This window comes from Panulirus ornatus, chromosome 33 (genome assembly GCF_036320965.1).
Source record: "Panulirus ornatus isolate Po-2019 chromosome 33, ASM3632096v1, whole genome shotgun sequence".
Lineage (NCBI taxonomy): Eukaryota > Metazoa > Arthropoda > Malacostraca > Decapoda > Palinuridae > Panulirus > Panulirus ornatus.
The window spans coordinates 17,983,109-18,006,517 of record NC_092256.1 but is presented as its reverse complement, the minus strand read 5'-3'; the positions used below and the strand labels follow the sequence as shown (position 1 = coordinate 18,006,517).

Sequence of the window (23,409 nt, the reverse complement as noted above, 5' to 3'; positions counted from 1 at the left end):
TGAATGGAAACCCTGGTATCAAGAGATGCTTCAACTATCCAAAGTAGAAGAGGACAAAATTTATAAAGCCCTTTCAAGTGTGGAGGTTTAGGTTTCACTTCGCATCATTTGTTAGGGGAAGGATATGTGATCTTAAGCTGGTGAAGTGTGAAGAAGGAATTTTTTTTTTTTTTTTTAATACTTTGTCGCTGTCTCCCGCGTTTGCGAGGTAGCGCAAGGAAACAGACGAAAGAAATGGCCCAACCCCCCCCATACACATGTATATACATACGTCCACACACGCAAATATACATACCTACACAGCTTTCCATGGTTTACCCCAGACGCTTCACATGTCTTGATTCAATCCACTGACAGCACGTCAACCCCGGTATACCACATCGCTCCAATTCACTCTATTCCTTGCCCTCCTTTCACCCTCCTGCATGTTCAGGCCCCGATCACACAAAATCTTTTTCACTCCATCTTTCCACCTCCAATTTGGTCTCCCTCTTCTCCTCGTTCCCTCCACCTCCGACACATATATCCTCTTGGTCAACCTTTCCTCACTCATTCTCTCCATGTGCCCAAACCATTTCAAAACACCCTCTTCTGCTCTCTCAACCACGCTCTTTTTATTTCCACACATCTCTCTTACCCTTACGTTACTTACTCGATCAAACCACCTCACACCACACATTGTCCTTAAACATCTCATTTCCAGCACATCCATCCTCCTGCGCACAACTCTATCCATAGCCCACGCCTCGCAACCATACAACATTGTTGGAACCACTATTCCTTCAAACATACCCATTTTTGCTTTCCGAGATAATGTTTTTGACTTCCACACATTCTTCAAGGCTCCCAGAATTTTCGCCCCCTCCCCCACCCTATGATCCACTTCCGCTTCCATGGTTCCATCCGCTGCCAGATCCACTCCCAGATATCAAAAACAGTTTATATAATCTACTTGTGGGTAGGTGGTGGGTTATGGTGTGGATAAGTTTAATGTTCTTACAGGGAATTCAGTCCCAAGCGTATTAAGATAAAAATGGGTTTTTGTTTCTGCGAGTTGATGAAATTTTCTGGTTGCGGAGTAGCCAGTGCTTGTTCTGAAAAACTTTATTTTATACAGTTTGCAGCTAAGTTGCATCTACTGATAAAATACCAGATGACCAGACACGTTGGGTGTAGTTTAAGGTAGAGCGGATAAACAAATAAGCTGTAAATGATAGGAAGGGATTCTTTTCCTTGTGTAAAACCATCACCAGTGTGTTTGGAGGGCCTCTATGTTTGTGACGTCGGCACTTGTGATCTGGGGAGTATACATTATATATGTATTGCATGGTTGGTATTCTGGCAGAGGTAGTGGCAGACCCTTCAAGGTTGTGGGAAGGTCCAGGTTGGATTCGTATCTGTGCTAGTTGAAAAGGGTGAACACGGATTTCTGTGCAAATGCAAAAACTTGGTTTTCTGGGGCCCAGTGCTCTAACTGCAAGAAGCAATGTTGCACATTTGTTGTTGCTTGAGTTGTCATGAGATTATGAGATATCTGCATATGAGATGCTCCACTGCAATCGAAGGGGATGGGAGATTATGAAGGAAGAGAATGAAAAGTGAGAAAAAACATCTCTCAAGGGGCATCCCACTACAATTTTAGTTTTAGCATTTTAGTGGTGAAGCCTATGTGAATGATAGCTTGAGTGCCAAAAACAAAGATGGTTCATCACTTATTTGTGGAGGGTCATGTCAGGTGTCAAATTCTTTGTTGATATCTTATAACCTCGTCATAAGCAGAAAGGGGTTGCAGCTATGAAATGTTTGTGTAAATTTTTGGAGTGGAGAAACCAAGTCTATACACACCCAACAATCATAGGTCACACCAGCTACATTACGTACAGTATAGTAAGCAGAGTTTGTGTGTGTGTATCTCCACCAAATGAGTGATAGATCCCCTACTATTCATCATGTGCTTCAATTACTTTTCCAAGGAGCTACCTGTTAAAGTGAATATGATACTAAATATAGTCGAACTCATTAAGAAACTGTAGGTTACTTAGATAACACTATTTGTAATTAAACAGCTTTGAAGATGGAAAAAATTCTAATTTGAACATATTCATAATACCTGCCAAGCCAACACTTAAGGTATGGGTCTTATGCCATTCAATACTTTACAGGCTTAGAAACTGTCTAAAGTTCCAGGTAAAACCTTTTATAAGGTAAATAAATAAGGCAAAATCCAAATTAAAAATCAAAGGTCATATGTTACTGAATTCTTTAGATACTGGAAAACAACTCTCTACAGATTATAGATAGATGCATTTGACCCGACTCCTATGAATCACGTCAAATTCATTTTCACTAAACCTGGAGGCGACCCCTAATGATGGACTAAGCAATTCCAAAGTATCTCCTATAACAAAGATACCAAAAAGCTATTATTTGCTAGATGAAGATATGATAGACAAAATTACAGTCTTACCATGAATACAAATGTAAAACCCGACAAACTCTGATAGATACGCAAAATGATGTATAAAATCAATTTCAGGCACATCACAATCGCAAAACATACAACTTACATCTCTAAATAAAAAAATGTAACAAAATTCTTCAACAAAAGAGAACACTCATATTCTACCTTGGGCATCCGTGTCATTCCACCAACCAAGATAACTTCACCAATGTCAGATTTTGCACATTCTGCATCCTTGAGGGCCTTAATACAGGGATCAACAGTTCGTTTAATCAATTTATCCACAATGCTTTCAAACTTGGAGCGGGAAAGCTGTTGGAAAGAAATTGGAGTTCAGCTATTAAACATATAAATGTGCATCTGCAAACAATAGACCCTTAAAAGATGTGTTATATGATACTTTTCAGCATTCTGATTCAAAAATTATGTTTTCCTAGGATAGTTACATCAAGGTCATTAGTATATCAAATGAAATTCTGGGAATTCCAAATATTTGTTTCCATGAAGCATTTTTCAATGTCTCTTGAAAGGATGACATCATGAAAATATTACCTTTTGAAGAGAACACGTTACTTTCACTTTAACACAAGTTACTTCAAAAGTAGAACTCAACAATTCAAAATGGCAAATAGGTTGAAGAAAAATGCAACTATTTACAATCTACAAGCTACAGGTTTTTTAATTTCATGTTCATCAGATGCATTAAGTTAGGATCTCTGTTCACACAATTCATCAACCCTCGTCCTGGGTATTTACGTGACACAATTTCATATCAACTTAGCGATATCTTAACCTTTCACTCCATATGCCAATATGATTTTTAAAGTGGCTGAAGACTACAGCTGCATGTCCAAACACAATACAATGACAAAGCACACAAAATACAATTCATCTATCATTCTCACCTAACATTAAATATAATGTGACTGAGTATCATACATCCCCCCTTAATAGTCTTGTTCCTAATTCATTAGGAACAAATCCTGGTGATAACGTACAAATATCATCTGACACAAGCAATTCTTAATGGGGAAAGGGGTTTCAAAAAAGATCTATTGTTGTTTTCCCTTCATTATTAAGCAAGATAAAAAAAAAAAGAAAAAAGAAAAAAAAGAATGCTAATGCCAACAATATAGTAAAATCAAATCGATTGCCTAGCTTCAGCTAAAGGATGCACACCAAACCTAATCAGAGGAATATATTGTACAATTGTGAAGGAGGAATGGTTGATTACGTGTAGCAAGCAATATTAACAATACCTGTAAAAGGGATATCTAATCACAAAATAAGTTAATTATAAGATTAAGGAAGATGAAAAAATAAGGCTATTTCATTATCCGCTGATTATGCAACCACTCAATAGCAGGAATTGATAATCAAGTAAGAGGGAAAGTTCCTTATTTCAGGTTAAACTTCTTATCAAGCACACAATACTTATAAGATCACATCAAATTCAGTACTATATATCAACGCATACAATTTTACCAATAACAAAGGCAGTTTTCTTAATTCAGTGCAGTAACATTAGTTTTGGCTGTTAATTACAGTTTACAAACAATACTTGTCAAATCTGCAGATACACACTGAAAGAAAAAAAATCAATCTCACAAAATGCCCTTCTTACCTTATACATCATGTGCTTTGGGCCTGAAGCATCCATAGTCAAATATGGAAGATTGATATCTGTCTGAGTGGAAGAAGACAATTCAATTTTTGCTTTCTCTGCTGCTTCTTTGAGTCTCTGCATAGCCATAGTATCCTTCGTAACATCTACACCTTGCTGCAACAATAAGACTCATGCCATTAGCAGGAAGGATCTAGTTTCAAAGAACTTTATGTATATAACATTTGCTCATATAGAATCTCTAGCTGTCATGTGTAATGCAGCGAAACCACCCCTCCCAATCCATATCCAGGACCCACACACCTTTCCATGGTTTACCCCAGTCGTTTCACGTTGCCTTGGTTCTGCCCAGTGACAGCCCACTGACTGTGGTATACCAAATCATTCCAATTCACTCTATTCCTTGCATGCCTCAGACTCTCCAGCAGGTTCAGAAGCTGGTCACTCAAAATCTTTTCCACTCCATCTTCCACATCCAATTTGGTCTCCCTCTTCTTGTTCCCTCCACCCTGACACATAATCCTCTTGGTCAACCTTTCCTCACTCATTCATTCCATATGTCCAAAACGTTTTATTTCAACATATCCTCTCCTGCTCTCTCTCAACCTATACTTACTAATTCCACCTCCCCAATGAATACAACAAAAAATACACATTTTAATGGTTCAGTACACAATTACACCCTTAAATGGCTCCTATCTATCTGGCACCAGTACCAACTGGAGCTCCCTTAAGGGGGTGGCCATGGCAATATAGTTACCATAACTAGTGAACTCCAATGCCACTTCTTAGCCTTTAGCACCTTCCCTTTAACAGACCACTGGTAGACAGCAACTCTATCACAATATTTGCAGAGGCTTCCTCTGTCTTCTCGCAACCCTTACCAGCTTGCTCTCACTCACAGGTGATTTAAATCTTACCATTTCCATAAGAAACCCCTGGTGATGTTTGCTTCTACCAATTACCAGTATACATCATTAGCAACCTACTAACACATATAGAAAGAAATAACATGAATCTTAGTCACCATGGTAACAGGGTGGTGAGCCAAGTGACTGCAAGGGTCTTTGAGATGGGGAGGTCTAGGGTATACAGGGGTTAGGGAATCCAAGGATATGAATCCTATGCTATGTGAGGATGAAAGCTCTGGGGTAAACTCCAGGAGCTACGAACAGTGTTTAGGAAATCATATAAAATGAGAAAGATGAGAGGAAGTGAATGAGAGTAAGGTAATGATATGCAGCAGGGAGCTGAAACAGGATGCTGAGTATTAAGTCTGAATGGGAAGGAATATGATGAAAAGCAGTGATTTACATACAATGAGTAGCAAAGGTTGGAACTAGTCACTCATATTGTGGAAAAAGGGGCTAAAGTCAAGGATGCACTAAGGAGTGTGAAACATAGGTAAGTTTACTATATATGTCTGAAAGTACAGTAATCCCAACAATGTTGTGTGCATGAAAATCTTGGGCCCTGAATGCATGAAGAGAGAAGGGTGGACTGAGGGAAAATATAAAATGCCTTGGGAAAATATTTGATTGCATAAATAAGAATGTAAGAGTGAGACTTCTGGTAATCAAAGCTTGATTGAAAGAACTAACCAAATAGTCTACATATAAGCAAAGAGGGACTAACTTACGATGAAAGATGAGTCAGAAGTGGAGAGAGCATGGGGGAATGGGACACAAGAGGAGATGGAAGGATGGAGTGAGAGAGCCTTTAAGACATGGAGACCTGAACATTCAGAAGGGTAAGAAACACGCACAAGATACAATTTATCGAGACATCAAGGTATATAAGCGCGTCATGCTATCAATGGAATGAGCCTGGGCATATGAAGCTGTCTAGGGAAATCACAATATGGTCTGAGAGGCATGACTGTGATTTCAGTGCATTATGAATCACATATACATCAAATAGACATTCATAAGATAATTCAGATTCAAACACTAAAACTTGATTTCTTTCATCATATTTGTACAAAAGTGATCAATAAATAGGTAAAATGCTTGTAGTACACCATCAATAAACACAGATGGACACACTTACTTCTTTCTTGAACTCTCCTGCCAGGAAGTTGAGAAGGTGGTTGTCAAAGTCCTCTCCACCAAGGAATGTGTCTCCATTGGTGGACTTCACTTCAAATACACCCTTTTGGATTTCTAAAATTGATATATCAAAAGTACCACCTCCTAAATCATACACAGCTATGCTGTAAAGAAAGGAAAGGGAAAAATAACATACATCTCTTCCATACACAAACTCTAATCTACCATAAATATATACAGCTAGTTTAACCTTTTGCTGCTTTTGGGTTGTAATATTCTGTTCCCTATGGCTGAGAAAAACCAGCATACTATTTGGTACTTATCTTTAAACAGCATACTACTTAGTACTTATCTTTATGTTCACTGCAGATGTGGCATATGAGTATATGCAGTGATTAATGACTGTAGCAGCATCCCAAGCATTGTTTCAGAACACCAGCCAATTTTTCAACATAAATTGATCAATTTTTTTTTCATATATAATCAACTATGAAGTGTAGCAGTATAAACTAAAGGGCATTCAGCAGACATAAACAATGTTTGATCTGGTTGAAGCACACATCTTCATATATCAAATTAAGTTTTACTCATTATAAATTTTAGAATTTTCTTTTGGGTTTTTGGGAATATGCTGCATACAATGTGCATCCTGAATATCAAGACTACCATAATGGAGGGTAAAAGAATTATATCAATGACATTCAGTAATTTCTTTGCATTATGAAACAAATTTACACTTTACATAACATTCAAATTCACTGAAATGGAGTATGTCCTGCCCATTTATTAATCTTACATCTTTCAAGTCATAAGCCCTGAAGCCAATGAGCACTAACCAAATAAAGCGGTCATATTGACTTTGTCAATTGATTGATCACAGCTTTTAAAATGCATTCTTTATACATCAATAACCCATTATAAACTATGTGCAGGCAATTCTCAAATATTCTTAAAACATATCCCCTAGGTTCATTTTCTATATGTACATTTACTTATCAATACCTTACGACCTATTTCTATGAAACAGTCCTGGTGTTACCTAGAACAAAGCTCAGTAGAGTTTTGTATGTATATGCATATCTACAAACTATGGCAATAACAGCATGCATCTCCATGTATTACAAACCCAAATTTAGCAAATGACCATTCAAATATGCAAAGAAAAATATCAAATATGCTGCTTGTAGCAGTGCCACAACTGGTTGGGGGACCACATCACACTTACACTTTATCATCGGTCTTGTCCATTCCATATGCTAAAGCTGCTGCAGTTGGTTCATTTATAACTCGTAAAACATTTAAACCAGCAATCTGTCCAGCGTCCTTTGTCGCCTGGAATAAGCAGCTTGCTATATAAAAAGAAATAGTTAAAGTATACTAAAATAGTTCAGACTGCATTAATAAAGTTTCACTTTCTTGGGATTATAATTTTTTTTTATATAATTAATAACTCCATTCTTACCTAAATGGGTAAGAAAGAATGCAGCTAAGCTAGTCCCTTTAGCAGACATTCTTTCTCCAGAACTAGGGAATCATAACCCAACAAGCAAGTGAAGGAAAGGGATAACATGAAACTATCATTCTGACAGAAATGGTGGTAATTGCAAATTCCAAGGGCTCTACAAATTTAAGTCTTTTCCAATGATGCATTCTTATTTAGCTATACTTTTCCTATTCCAGTTATTTCATGAGAATGTTTATAAGACTTAATTTCACAAGTTTTGTACTACAAAAAGGATAGGACTGTCTTTACAACACTGACATAATACATATGTAACCAATGCGTGTTACAATTACAAGTATTTAAAGAACTCTACAAGACATTATGTATCTACAATCAATGTACTTTGATTATGTCCGTTACAAACATGCATTAAAATAAAGGTTCATCTTCAAAATTACCAGACCAATAAATTGCATGTCATGGGATATTCTAGCTTCTATGGTATTAGCTAGTGCTATCGACTAATGAAAAATTTGTTAATTACCCATATCACTTAAATTCTTTAATAAAAAAAACCATCCCTTTCCTTTACAAGCTTGAAAACAATAGCCTAAAACACAAATTCACATATTCAATTCCTAAGCAGAAAAGAAATATAAATTCAATAAAAGTAGGGCAACAAGATGCACTAGTGGTGTGTAAGAGGATGGTTTGTGTGGGATCAAATGGGGAAGGATAAGAGGAATAAGAGTTGAATTAAATGGGTAAGGCCTACAAGAGGTGTATTGCTTTAGGTATCCAAGTGTGGATATGGCAACAAGAGGAATAGTGGTATGAACACATGCATGGATTCGAATGATACTTGAATACATGTTGCCCCCTTTTTTGACACAGCTTGTCACATTCGCCTTCCAACTTTCCTGTAAGTTCAGGCCACTCTCTCTGACATTTCTCAAACACCAGCATGATTACCAGATTTCACTTGGGTCATAAAAATGTTAGAACCCGCAAAACCGAGCTAGATTTATGAAGGAAATCTACTGGGTGAAGTATCCTATTTTACTCTGTGATGCTCTAAAACCACAAAGTGTACAAAACACAGTGAGGGGAATCAGACATCAACATCGCTATCAAACCTTGATTTTTTCATGAAAACTAACACTTTCTGTGATGAGATACCTTGGCTATGAGTTTAGCTATTAACAAAAGCTTAGGAAAGTAATTAGCTGACTGACAATCAGTTAAAATCTAACTTGTCCTAAATACATGAAAGTGGCAATCCAAAATTTCAGCAACCGACAAAAAGAGTAAAATAACTGTACAGTGCTGGTCAGTTACTTAAAAAAATTGAAACAAAAACATGTATGACAAATATGGCATAAATAATCAAATTTATGTGGATAATCTAAAAAATTGGTAGGGATAAAGAACACTGCTCACGTATTCAATGTGTCATTTCACTATTCAAAAAGAATGAACTGGGAAGGGGGCCAAGAGGATTTTTCCCAACAAGGCTTGGTCATTTGTTCTTGATGCTAATCTGGAAAATGGCAAATGTGCATGAAAAAAAAAATTGAAACAAAAAAACACTTAACAAAGATGTAACTATGACAAGCGGAATGAAATTCACACTGTGCTGAAAAACTTTTAAGACGGGACTGTACGAGCTAAATCCAAGAAAATATATAAAGGATGTGGTCACTGGTAAATCACTATGGATAATCAGTTACCTTTATGGAGGAAAGCTACTTCAGTCATTCTATGCATATGCTATTCTATTTACAGTGCATTCCAATGATTTGGTGAAATACACGAGTTGGATAGATGGGTTAATCACTTTACTTGTTTGCTGGATGAGGTTTCTGTAACAAAATGCATACTAAAGCCTCTTTCTCACTTTCAAGAGACAATGAGTTGCACTAACATCCAACTGAAGGATTAAGAATCAAAAGGAAAGGTAAATGGAGAAACTAAATTTAAAATCATACAGAAATATTTACTAATAATTCTCATGAATGGAAAGAGTTTAGACGAAGTATGAGCAAGAATCCATGAAGGAGCAACTACCCAAAGCCTATGTACAGGTATAAATCCTGTTTTTCTTAGTCAGCCAGGTTAAAAGCAACTGCTGGAGTAGGATAAAACAAATTTGTACGGTCAGATATGGATTATATAAAAAATAAATATAAAGGAGATAGCAGAAAATCACAAGAGGGGTGGATGGACACAAGAAAATTCAGTTGGTATGGCTATGCAGACCTTTTGGCAGAAGACCTAAAAGAGGAGGCACAATGCAGCAAGTAAGCAAGCCAATGAAGGTATGAGGTAATACAGATTTGAGTATCAAGGGCATGAACTGATAAGGTAAAATGTGGTTTTCCTATGGAAGTGATATTATGAATGAAGTTCAGTCTCAGCCTGAATAATCAAGAGTAAACTGAATAACTGATAAGTGCTAAGTTTGGATACCTTTGTTTATCATGAAATATGGGCTATAAATAATATTAGGATATGCATGAGGTGGGAAGATGTGTGAAATTCATCCCCACTACATAAGTATATTTATAGAAAACAGGTAAATACAGAAAAAACTGGCAAGTACAAGGCACTTCATGATGGCTCATTACAAATCTGGGTCTAATCTAATATCCAACAAGATAAAACTCAAAAACAAAAGAAAGACTATCTTCAAATTACATTGTTTAGGTATCTGGCTTGCCTGAGAAAAAGGATTCTTACTGGAAAATCCCTTCTACAAAGTTACAGATTGATTACTGGATATCAGCATAAAGGATAAGCAAGATCATTTACCTGTCGCTGAGAGTCATTAAAATATGCTGGTACTGTGACGACTGCATTTTTAACAGGAGTGCCAAGGTACGAGTCTCCAGTTTCTTTCATCTTGATAAGAATGAAAGCACCAATCTGAGATGGGGAGTACATTTTGCCATCATCACCCTCTACCCATGCATCACCATTGCTAGCACGAACTATCTTGAAAGGTAAAGTGTCCCTAAGAATAAAACAAATTTTCAGTATCGTACAACAGATAATCATACATATTCAGCTCATTTCAAGCAACCTATGAATAACATGTGGGTATCCATGATGTTGCAGATTCTACAAATGTAAAAAGTCAACAATATCTAACCTGTCTTTAACAATTTCCTTGTCATCGTATCTTCTACCAATAAGACGCTTGGTGGCAAAGAATGTATTCCCAGCATTTGTTACTGCTTGACGTTTTGCCTGGATGCCAACCAAACGTTCTCCATCTGAAAGAAAACTACTTCAGTATAGTATAGCAATGTTTAACTAATGCCAAAAACCACACAGTTAACAGCCAACCCATTCAAAGTGTAGATACATTTTCGATAATCTTATGTGATATGCATTAACACTTCTGTGCTGCAGATGTCAATCTTCTGTCATGTAGAAGCATGCTATAAATGAAAGCCAAAAGGTGATCTGCAAGTACACTAGGTTTTGAAAATATCCTCTGAACTCAGCTGGGCTCATTAATACCTCACTACTTATTGATAAAAGCAAAAATATTGTAAGAGGAAAGGAAATATCATCAAAACCTCCTAACACAGAGAAAAGTACTTCAGCAAACAAAATAACATTAACATTCAAAAATTTCCTTCTCATTCTACATACCTACTAAACACTGTGCTTCAGAAAATCTTTAAGAGCACCTACAACTAAGAACTTGATAACCTATCTGCAACTAAAAACGATATTGACTGACTAATAACTATCTGGTGGCTACAACTAACTTGCAAGCTACAACAGATAAAAGATACCGAGTCCCTGTTACCAGTACGATAAAAGATAACCATACGTCCCTGTTACTGATATATTTATTATACTTATTTTGCTTTGTCGCTGTCTCCTGCGTTAGCGAGATAGCGCAATGAAACAGATGAAAGAATGGCCCAACCCACCCACATACATGTATATACATACACATCCACACACGCAAATATACATACCTATACATCTCAACGTATACATATATACACACACAGACATATAAGTATATACACATGTACATAATTCATACTGTCTGCCCTTATTCTTTCCCATTGCCACCTCACTACACATGAAATAACAACCCCCTCCCCCATCATGTGTGCGAGGTAGCGCTAAGAAAAGCCTCCCCCATTGTGTGTGCAAGGTAGCACTAGGAAAAGACGACAAAGGCACCATTCGTTCACACTCAGTCTCTAGCTGTCATGTAATAATGCACCGAAACCACAGCTTCCTTTCCGCATCCAGGCCCCCACAGAAGTTCCCATGGTTTACCCCAGACGCTTCACATGCCCTGGTTCAATCCATTGACAGCACGTCGACCCCAGTATACCACATTGTTCCAATTCACTATTCCTTGCCCTCCTTTCACCCTCCTGCATGTTCAGGCCCCAATCACTCAAAATCTTTCTCACTCCATCTTTCCACCTCCAATTTGGTCTCCCACTTCTCCTCGTTCCCTCCACCTCCGACACACATATCCTCTTGGTCAATATTTTCTCACTCATTCTCTCCATGTGACCAAACCATTCAAAACACCCTCTTCTGCTCTCTCAACCACGCTCTTTTTATTTCCACACATCTCTCTTACCCTAACATTACTTACTCGATCAAACCACCTCACACTACATACTGTCCTCAAACATCTCACTTCCAGCACATCCACCCTCCTGCGCACAACTCTATCCATAGTCCACACCTCGCAACCATACAACATTGTTGGAACCACTATTCCTTCAAACATACCCATTTTTGCTTTCTGGGATAATGTTCTCGACTTCCACACATTCTTCATGGCTCCCAGAATTTTCACCCCCTCCCCACCCTATGATTCACTTCCGCTTCCATGGTTCCATCCGCTGCCAGATCCACTCCCAGATATCTAAAACACTTCACTTCCTCCAGTTTCTCTCCATTCAAACTTACCTCCCAACTGACTTGACCCTCAACCCTACTGTACCTAATAACCTTGCTCTTATTCACATTTACTCTTAACTTTCTTCTTTCACACACTTTACCAAACTCAGTCACCAGCTTCTGCAGTTTCTCACATGAATCAGCCACCAGCACTGTATCATCAGCAACAACTGACTCACTTCCCAGGTTCTCTCATCCACAACAGACTGCATACCTGCCCCTCTTTCCAAAACTCTTGCATTCACCTCCCTAACAACCCCATCCACAAACAAATTAAACCACCATGGAGACATCACACACCCCTGCTGCAAACCTACATTCACTGAGAACCAATCACTTTCCTCTCTTCCTAAAGCATAAAAATGTTAGAACCCGCAATACTAAGCTCGTTCGTGGAGAACTACTCAGGTGTGCTATCCTTCTTTACTCTTTGATGTTCTAAACTACAAAGTGTATCCAACACAGAATGGGGAACAATACATCAATACAACTACCTAACTTCAAGATATTAAAGGCACCTACCACTTTCTGAAAGAAACCTTCCCTTTGAAGGTGTTCAAAACATGGAAACAGCTTCTCATATTTTAGGAACAAAGCTGGCTGAAAATAATTCCTTCAAAATTTTCATGTTCATAGCATTAGAATGGCAATTCAAAGATTTAGACTAGTATATCTGAATCAGGTAAAGAGACAGACGAGAAATACAGAATAATGAGGTGAAAATTTTACAAAGATACAGAGATGAAATCATTTGAAAATTGTACGGTACAGTTATGTACACTAAGAATTTCCTACTAATAAAATAATTCTCACCTTTACTAAATGCAACAACAGAGGGGGTTGTCCGGTCACCTTCTGCATTAGTTATCACCTTTGCAGTCTTTCCCTCCATAACTGCTACACAGGAGTTTGTGGTACCTAAATCTATCCCTATCACAGCCCCTTTCACTCCATCTGATCTGTAACAGAAAGGTAAAATTGCTTTAACAAAAAGAATTTACAAATCATTAACACACTTAAATGGGCACATGGGATAGATAAGAATACTGCCTACATATCATAGAAGGCATCAATTAAGGGCAGATTCAAGATGCTGAAAGTCCTTTACTCCTGCACTAATACTGAAAGTCCTCTACTTCTACAGTCATTTTCTGAATGAAATGGAGACAAGCAACAATTCATCCTCAAGGGCTCAGCAATGTCTTTGCCACTTCTTAACTAAGGAGGGAAAGGCAAGGTGCTGAACTCCATGCAAAAGTAGGAAAGGATTGATTTCTTTGGGGAAAGGTCATCAGTGAAGTTGAACTTTTTTCATCTGTTGAAAAACAGCTTTGTCATAGAATACTTGCTTGCAATGATACCATTAGTAAAAAGGAGTTCAATAACACCTATAAACACCTTACATTCCTGCCCCTGAATCTCCTGCTCTGGAACTTTTGCAACACTCTACAAGCCAGCAATAATCACAGGATATAACCATAGGTAAAAAAGAGCAGTGATAATATATGTATTGTACATCTTGGGGGAGTATGCATTCAGTGTCTTCAGTATGAAAGCTGTATCTTGGGCATGACGGATCTGGTGGAATGTTGATTCATCTGTGATGTTGATGGTGTCCAAAGTACAGATTAAGTATCATTCATAAAAACCTGGAGTATAGTCAGATGAGTATATGTCTCATGCAGTGTGATTTGTTAAGTTTGTGCTTGAAAGATTAGTATGCACAAACCTGTAATACCTAATGATTCTGCGATGTCTGAACATAAATGTGTTCACAGAATGAGCATACAGATATCTATAGTACCTCCAGTCATTGCATACAGAGAATACAGACTACTGCTAAGTAAAAAATTTACTGGTTGCTGAAGTGTGTAGCAATGGTAATTTTTTACTTCTACTTGGGGGGTACTCTACATATATTCTATATATGCTACGCCTAAAGGTACAATAAATATCTGTAAATATCTCCAGTAAGTCATCACATCATTTATGCATGCTTTAATTCCTTTCCCTGTTATCTGGTATTCCATTCATAAACTCATACTGTATATCCCCATATCTTCCACATTTCCATGACTTCAGTAACCACCTTAAAATCTACCATACCATATAAACATACTTTACAATAAACCAATTCAAAGACTTACTTGCATCTCTTCTGCAAACTGAATATGTCTCTCTGAGCAATAATACCCTGAACTGCAGTCTGAAAGAAAAGTATATACATTTGAAAAATGTAATAAAAGATATCTATATAAATACCCTCTTCTACTATTACATTTTAGAGGTGTCATCTTCATAAATAAAATGCCCAAATACATCTTACAAATCCATCAAAATTTCTTCCATTTAATAGCCTAAAGTTTTCATTATATACTGCCTAAGTCTCACTGTCATAAGTGAATATTAATTGAATAACAAGGCGACAAAATTCATTTAAGAAATGATTGGTTGTATACCTCTCATTTTAGTTGTGGCAATTATTACATTACGGACCTCAGATAATCTATTTACTGGAATTTTTGCACAAGACTTAAAGTAAACATATCCTCAGGTGATTTGAAAAAAGAATCAAGTGCAATATCTCAAGTTTGAATATCAAAATGACTTTGATACCACCTGCAAATATGTCAAACCTAAAATTCTACAACTTAAAGTGTTCCATGGAACACTTTTGTTGCCTATAGTGCAGCACTGTCCATTGGAGTACAATGAGGATGGGTGGAAATATAATTTTGAGAATATAAAATGGGGAGGGAAAAATGCTTGGACAATATCAAAAAGCTACAAGCTCCAAAGTCAACGATGCATTTTTCATGTTACAAGCCAGGTTAATTTCTGTTAAATCTGTATTTTCTTTTTCATGCTTGATCATTTCCTGCATTGGTGAAGTAGTGCCATGAACCGATCAAGAAAGGCCACATCTCACATCCACTCTAGCTATTATGTGCAACAGCCCTATCTGGAATGATTTGAACTACATTGTTTCAACCTTAATGCAATTAAGAATTAAGGTACTGGCTTAAATAACAATATCTATGGGCTTTTGTTTGCATTAGATTTGAAGGGAAAGCTTCATATCTAATTTCCCTTAAAAACAAGTCAGGATATTTAAGGTACTTTTGTAGTCATGCAGTTTACAATATCAAACATTTCTGTTCATATCATACTCATCAGTTTTAATACATAACACATAAAAACTGAATGCTTATTCTCACTCCAGATATTTCCACTTTAACCTGTTATATCCAGTATGTTGAGATAATTACTGCTTGAGGTTACAGACCTAAACTAGTGTCAAGTGAGTGTGAAATGGCTTATTTTGGAAAGGAATGCTAGTTAGCTAATTTATTAGCAACTAAGAAAAGACTGCTCCAGGGTTTGCAGAACTGACCATCAAAGAACATCTGATGCTTAAATTCAGAGACAATGTGTTTTAGATTTTGAGCTTAGGCCCTTGCTTTAGTTTCATTCTGAAGATTCAGTACCTATGTAGTGTGAATTAACTGTGATCTGGCAACATTCAACATTCAATCAGATAATTCCAGCAGGTGATACAGACAAGTCTAGTTGCCTCCCTGTATCTCCTTGTAACCCTCACTACACTCTATTCTAATCCACCCACAACACGATCTCATCACTACCTAATTCGTTTACATTAAATAACATCTGGTGGTAAGCTCTTTCATGTAGTGCATTCATTCAAATCATATTATGATTTTTTATGAACATACATACAACATGGGCTTACACTGCTTGTCTTACAAAGAACTAATACATCTCCAAGAATATTACCCCAATGCTAAGCAAGGCCTAATATACAGTGGCTGACTAATAAAGATTTTGTCATGGGGTACACCCAACAAAAAAATGTATCCTTACCTTTTCTGCAACATACAGTTATACACAACATATCAAGAATTCAAATCCTACCTTCTTTAGATATTACATGGCAATCCATGGGCTACCAGCTACAAAACCTGTCATGTTTCATAAGTTTAAATTGTATGTTCGGGATGTATATATTACATGTGAACAGAAAATACTCAACAGTAAATACATGATAATGAGATTGATGCTCTTGTTAATGAAACGAAATATATCTTTGCATGCTATCATTCAAGTTACTGTTTCAGTTGTCACATCTTAAGGCATGTTTTAAGGTTGAGTTTGTTACAGTTTCAGTTGTTGCAGGTCTAGAGGGATGTTTTATGGAATATTTCAAAAAAAAATTAAACCAATATGTCAAAACATGTTTAAGGCAGAGTTTGCATTTGCAACTGTCTCAGTTGTCATGTCTCAAACCAGTTTACATATAAAATGTAAGGGTTCAAGAAAATGATTCATGATTCATATATGAAGGCAGGGGAGTAACTGCTAAGGTGAATACAAACACAGGAAACATATGTGATATGAATGTAGTCTTAGTTTTATTCTCGCTGCCTGATATATTTGCACATTCCTCTGAGGCAACTCATCTCCAGAGGTACATAAGTTTCCCCAAGAGGATTAATATACATAATGCAGTGTACTATTTACAAATATAATGCATCATAATTACCACTACCACTAATTCAAGATCAAATGGCACATATAAAGGAGCTACCAAAAATTATACATAAATGTAGCCAATATGAATTCGCATTTGCAAAACTTATTGAGACAACATGAGATGGTTTTCAAACTGAAAACCATTAATCCAAGGGGTAATTATTTCTGTATAGCATATCACAGACAATTTTTGTTCTACAATGGAAGAGTAACGTATACAGAACAGAATTCTAGCAAACGATGATAATTTGGACCAATATAATCTATGCACCTGGGCATGAGAAGAAACATCATGAGAGGCAAGTGTTTTGGGAGCAGCTAAATGAGTGTGTTAGTGGTTTTGATGCACGAGACCGGGTTATAGTGATGGGTGATTTGAATGCAAAGGTGAGTAATGTGGCAGTTGAGGGAATAATTGGTATACATGGGGTGTTCAGTGTTGTAAATGGAAATGGTGAAGAGCTTGTAGATTTATGTGCTGAAAAAGGACTGATGATTGGGAATACCTGGTTTAAAAAGCGAGATATACATAAGTATACTTATGTAAGTAGGAGAGATGGCCAGAGAGCATTATTGGATTACGTGTTAATTGACAGGCGCGCGAAAGAGAGACTTTTGGATGTTAATGTGCTGAGAGGTGCAACTGGAGGGATGTCTGATCATTATCTTGTGGAGGCTAAGGTGAAGATTTGTATGGGTTTTCAGAAAATAAGAGTGAATGTTGGGGTGAAGAGGGTGGTGAGAGTAAGTGAGCTTGGGAGGGAGACTTGTGTGAGGAAGTACCAGGAGAGACTGAGTACAGAATGGAAAAAGGTGAGAACAATGGAAGTAAGGGGAGTGGGGGAGGAATGGGATGTATTTAGGGAATCAGTGATGGATTGCACAAAAGATGCTTGTGGCATGAGAAGAGTGGGAGGTGGGTTGATTAGAAAGGGTAGTGAGTGGTGGGATGAAGAAGTAAGAGTATTAGTGAAAGAGAAGAGAGAGGCATTTGGACGATTTTTGCAGGGAAAAAATGCAATTGAGTGGGAGATGTATAAAAGAAAGAGACAGGAGGTCAAGAGAAAGGTGCAAGAGGTGAAAAAAAGGGCAAATGAGAGTTGGGGTGAGAGGGTATCATTAAATTTTAGGGAGAATAAAAAGATGTTCTGGAAGGAGGTAAATAAAGTGCGTAAGACAAGGGAGCAAATGGGAACTTCAGTGAAGGGCGCAAATGGGGAGGTGATAACAAGTAGTGGTGATGTGAGAAGGAGATGGAATGAGTATTTTGAAGGTTTGTTGAATGTGTTTGATGATAGAGTGGCAGATATAGGGTGTTTTGGTCGAGGTGGTGTGCAAAGTGAGAGGGTTAGGGACAATGATTTGGTAAACAGAGAAGAGGTAGTAAAAGCTTTGCGGAAGATGAAAGCCGGCAAGGCAGCAGGTTTGGATGGTATTGCAGTAGAATTTATTAAAAAAGGGGGTGACTGTATTGTTGACTGGTTGGTAAGGTTATTTAATGTATGTATGACTCATGGTGAGGTGCCTGAGGATTGGCGGAATGCGTGCATAGTGCCATTGTACAAAGGCAAAGGGGATAAGAGTGAGTGCTCAAATTACAGAGGTATAAGTTTGTTGAGTATTCCTGGTAAATTATATGGGAGGGTATTGATTGAGAGGGTGAAGGCATGTACAGAGCATCAGATTGGGGAAGAGCAGTGTGGTTTCAGAAGTGGTAGAGGATGTGTGGATCAGGTGTTTGCTTTGAAGAATGTATGTGAGAAATACTTAGAAAAGCAAATGGATTTGTATGTGGCATTTATGGATCTGGAGAAGGCATATGATAGAATTGATAGAGATGCTCTGTGGAAGGTATTAAGAATATATGATGTGGGAGGTAAGTTGTTAGAAGCAGTGAAAAGTTTTTATCGAGGATGTAAGGCATGTGTACGTGTAGGAAGAGAGGAAAGTGATTGGTTCTCAGTGAATGTAGGTTTGCGGCAGGGGTGTGTGATGTCTCCATGGTTGTTTAATTTGTTTATGGATGGGGTTGTTAGGGAGGTGAATGCAAGAGTTTTAGAAAGAGGGGCAAGTATGAAGTCTGTTGGGGATGAGAGAGCTTGGGAAGTGAGTCAGTTGTTGTTCGCTGATGATACAGCGCTGGTGGCTGATTCATGTGAGAAACTGCAGAAGCTGGTGACTGAGTTTGGTAAAGTGTGTGGAAGAAGAAAGTTAAGAGTAAATGTGAATAAGAGCAAGGTTATTAGGTACAGTAGGGCTGAGGGTCAAGTCAATTGGGAGGTGAGTTTGAATGGAGAAAAACTGGAGGAAGTGAAGTGCTTTAGATATCTGGGAGTGGATCTGGCAGTGGATGGAACCATGGAAGCGGAAGTGGATCATAGGGTGGGGGAGGGGGCGAAAATTCTGGGAGCCTTGAAGAATGTGTGGAAGTCGAGAACATTATCCCAGAAAGCAAATATGGGTATGTTTGAAGGAATAGTGGTTCCAACAATGTTGTATGGTTGCAAGGCGTGGGCTATGGACAGAGTTGTGCGCAGGAGGATGGATGTGCTGGAAATGAGATGTTTGAGGACAATGTGTGGTGTGAGGTGGTTTGATCGAGTAAGTAACGTAAGGGTAAGAGAGATGTGTGGAAATAAAAAGAGCGTGGTTGAGAGAGCAGAAGAGGGTGTTTTGAAATGGTTTGGGCACATGGAGAGAATGAGTGAGGAAAGATTGACCAAGAGGATATATGTGTCGGAGGTGGAGGGAACGAGGAGAAGAGGGAGACCAAATTGGAGGTGGAAAGATGGAGTGAAAAAGATTTTGTGTGATCGGGGCCTGAACATGCAGGAGGGTGAAAGGAGGGCAAGGAATAGAGTGAATTGGAGGGATGTGGTATACAGGAGTTGACGTGCTGTCAGTGGATTGAATCAAGGCATGTGAAGCGTCTGGGGTAAACCATGGAAAGCTGTGTAGGTATGTATATTTGCGTGTGTGGACGTATGTATATACATGTGTATGGGGGTGGGTTGGGCCATTTCTTTTGTCTGTTTCCTTGCGCTACCTCGCAAACGCGGGAGACCGAAAAAAAAAAATCTATTCCACAAAACTGAACATGGTAAGTGTATCAAGGTATAAATATCAATATATTAAGAGATTAATTACATAAGCACAAATAAAAAAAAAAGTGGAACCTATGAATACCTTACAAAATCTACACAGCAGCCAAGACTTTAAGTAATTCATCAGCTTAGCTCTGCACATTTAATAGTTTTAGATACTCGGTGACTAGTTCAACAATACTAGTACAATTTTAAAGAATACGGTAATAGTCACTGAGAATAATTTGGAGTACTTTACTTTTCTAAATCATGTTCTATAGTGACAGCATTACTAATCATATGTTAATATACTTAAATTATCCACATTTGCAGCTGTGGGGACATTTAATTTCTTTACATTCTTTTTTTAATCATACACATGTCTGTTCACCACCACTGGTGTGATGATACAATGAACCTTTCATATTGCTGGCAGTTTAACATCAAACATATGACAATTTTCCAAACTTCCCCATGAAGCAGTCAGTATTAACGAATGACTGCATCAAATGTTGGCTGTTTGGCGAGGCCTGCTGAGGCTTTACTAGGTTCTGTTGGTTTTTAATATTAGGCGTTTCACATTTTTTCGTTAACCCCTAATTATTCAAAATCACATAACCCTCCCCTATTTCACCTTTTATGACATTACAGAGAATAATGCTCCAAATCAAACTTCACAGCCTTCTATCTATTCTCCATACATAACATTTCCAATGCAGTATTACAATAAATGAATAATCAAAGCTATTCTGATTACCAACAGGTAGTGTGCAAGTCTATCAAAAACACATATAACAGCAAAGGGAAGTTAGATATGGTTTTTAAGGCTTCTGTGGGTTTCTCAAAGTGTTTTACCCACCATCACTTTACTGATATTTTCCCATCATCCTGAAATTTATCAGTTTCTTGACTGAGTTAATTTCCAAACATAATCACTTAAATGTGACACTTTTCAACCTCCAAACCTCAATCCTGTACAGAATAATTTACTGAAGTCACATGTCAACACACATATTTCACAACCACTACTATGATGATATATAAAAATCACAATATCCAAAGCTAACACCAATGATAAGATTTACTCAGATTAACTTGGCTACTTTTCACAGTTTTTACCCAACAGAGACTTTATGATGTGCCATGGTATGTGTCCCAATCCAATGAACCTTTTTTTTCTTCCCCAAGAGCTTAAGAAAAAAAAAAAAATTCTATCTTCTGTGGAGTGTGTACTGCAAAATACCTTGGCGTTGACCACTAATTTCACTAAATAACCATAACTGTCAGCACTATGTGGCTACTGTCATTCGCCATCTATAAATGACCCCACACTTTCTGCGAAGTTCGCAGCCCTTCCTCGTATATATATATATATATATATATATATATATATATATATATATATATATATATATATATATATATAATATTCTACGAAGTTCACGGCCCTTCCCCATATTTATAAGATTACATTAATCAGCGATGCTACATTAAAACATGCTGTGCCATTCATGTTCTGTACTAGTAGAAAATTTCCACTTCACAAAATAATGCAGCACAATCAGGTAGTGCCACTGAAGTAAAACCACCAAAAAGTTATTCAATAATGTGGCAAAAAGGAGCTATTCTTTACACTTGCTCTGGCTACGACCATAATGTTCCGTAATTCGAGTCAATAAAATACCCGATATCTGTCAAAATATAATCTAACCCATTTACATTAAAGCTGTCACAAAAGAGCCTAGAATAAGCCTACTGTAACTGATCATTCTAAGACGCGTAGAAGCACCCTAAGCCACCCCGTGACGAAACTATGCTTTCCCTTTAATAAACTGAAGTAGATTCGTACCAACTGTAACCAAGGGGTGCATTTTAGTGTGTCTGCCTAAAATCAACCATATATAAGGACAAAGCAATAACGATAAAAGCACTCGTCAATAACAGCAAAACATTACGTTACCAAGATTCGTTCGTGGCCGGCGCCATGGTGTCGTCTGCTCCTTAGCGACAACACCTACTATTTTCAAGTCAACTGGGCAATAACAACTTATAAAAAGACTTACCTGTTGTACTAATTGAGCTGCATTCTTCCTGGCATTGAGGGCACACAGATTTGTGGCCAAAAATCTAGCTTTGGACATCATCTTTTTTGATGTTAAATGGAGCGAAGGAAGGCGATCCTTGGCCCACGTGTGATGCTGATGTAACAGGCTGAGTCGGCCGCCTGTCCCTGGCGTCTTCCTGAACATTCTCACTCACGCCTTTGTGATGGTTCTTATACCAATAATTTCCGACAGTATCAATGTTTTGATACTTTTATCTAAGGTAAAACTTATTTTTAAGTAAGGAATAGAGTCAAATTCTTAATATCAGTGTAATGATATAATGCATATTCCTCATATTTTACTACTTTAGTGTCGCATTGATTATGAAACATTTATTCGAATATGGTATAATATATTTCTTCTCTACTATATGTGGCCGTGTTTCCTGGGCAATGACCATAATTGTAATATAAAATCCAATATGGTTCAAGCTTAAGCCAAAATCACCATATTTTCGTTTACCACGCTTAATATTCGCATGCTCATCTTGCTGCCCCGTGAAATCATCAGTACTTGTCACCCTAATGAACTTGACAGTCTGACATAAAGATAATTATGAAATTTAGCTATTCATATATTCGTATTCATGAAATACAACTCACTTGAATGACATTTTCTTATGCAACTTTATCGTTTCGTTTACGTGAACTCAGTTCACCCTTCGCATGATTTTGAAGAAAATTTCGTGATAAAAAGTAATGAGCATGACCTTAACCCTTCAATCTCATGACGTGGTATCTTCTTAGATAGGAGTTTACAAAGCCACCTTAACTGGCTATTTAATGTTAAAGCTTATGCATAATCTATAGTGAAACGGGGCAGGGCCCTTGAGAGGAATTTCCTCAGGGGGTACATAGTTTCGGGTCCTCTTCCCTTCTCCATTCGTCATCCTGTTTTAATCCACGACGGATTTATGACAGGAGCTGTAAGGCCAAAATGGGCATGGAAGATGAGAGGAAATCGAGATGAAAGATGAGAGGGAATCGAGCGTTCTGTTGATTTTCTGAGATCTCAGGAAATTCATGGGCCCTTTTGGACTCCCAGGCCAGGGGAACCATGTAACCCCTGCACCCCACTCTCAGAGGTCTTAGAATGGGGTGCTGATGGTTTCAACGTGACCTAGTCGGCTCATAAGTTACAGGG

General features: G+C 37.7%; 1 protein-coding gene across 1 annotated transcript in view; it reads right to left on the bottom strand.

Moving 5' to 3' along the window:
* Positions 1 to 22,407, bottom strand: part of Hsc70-5 (Heat shock protein 70 cognate 5) — a 31,356-nt gene extending 8,949 nt beyond the window's left edge. Inside the window, exons 1-9 of the mRNA XM_071681733.1 lie at positions 22,225 to 22,407; positions 14,675 to 14,733; positions 13,341 to 13,486; positions 10,729 to 10,852; positions 10,389 to 10,590; positions 7,359 to 7,465; positions 6,135 to 6,297; positions 4,086 to 4,241; positions 2,627 to 2,773 (exon numbers count right to left, since the gene is read on the bottom strand). Coding sequence (XP_071537834.1) covers positions 2,627 to 2,773; positions 4,086 to 4,241; positions 6,135 to 6,297; positions 7,359 to 7,465; positions 10,389 to 10,590; positions 10,729 to 10,852; positions 13,341 to 13,486; positions 14,675 to 14,733; positions 22,225 to 22,305 — 1,185 coding nt within the window. The 5' untranslated portion in view covers positions 22,306 to 22,407. The remainder of the gene's footprint in view (positions 1 to 2,626; positions 2,774 to 4,085; positions 4,242 to 6,134; positions 6,298 to 7,358; positions 7,466 to 10,388; positions 10,591 to 10,728; positions 10,853 to 13,340; positions 13,487 to 14,674; positions 14,734 to 22,224) is intronic.
* Positions 22,408 to 23,409: the final 1,002 nt, after the last annotated feature.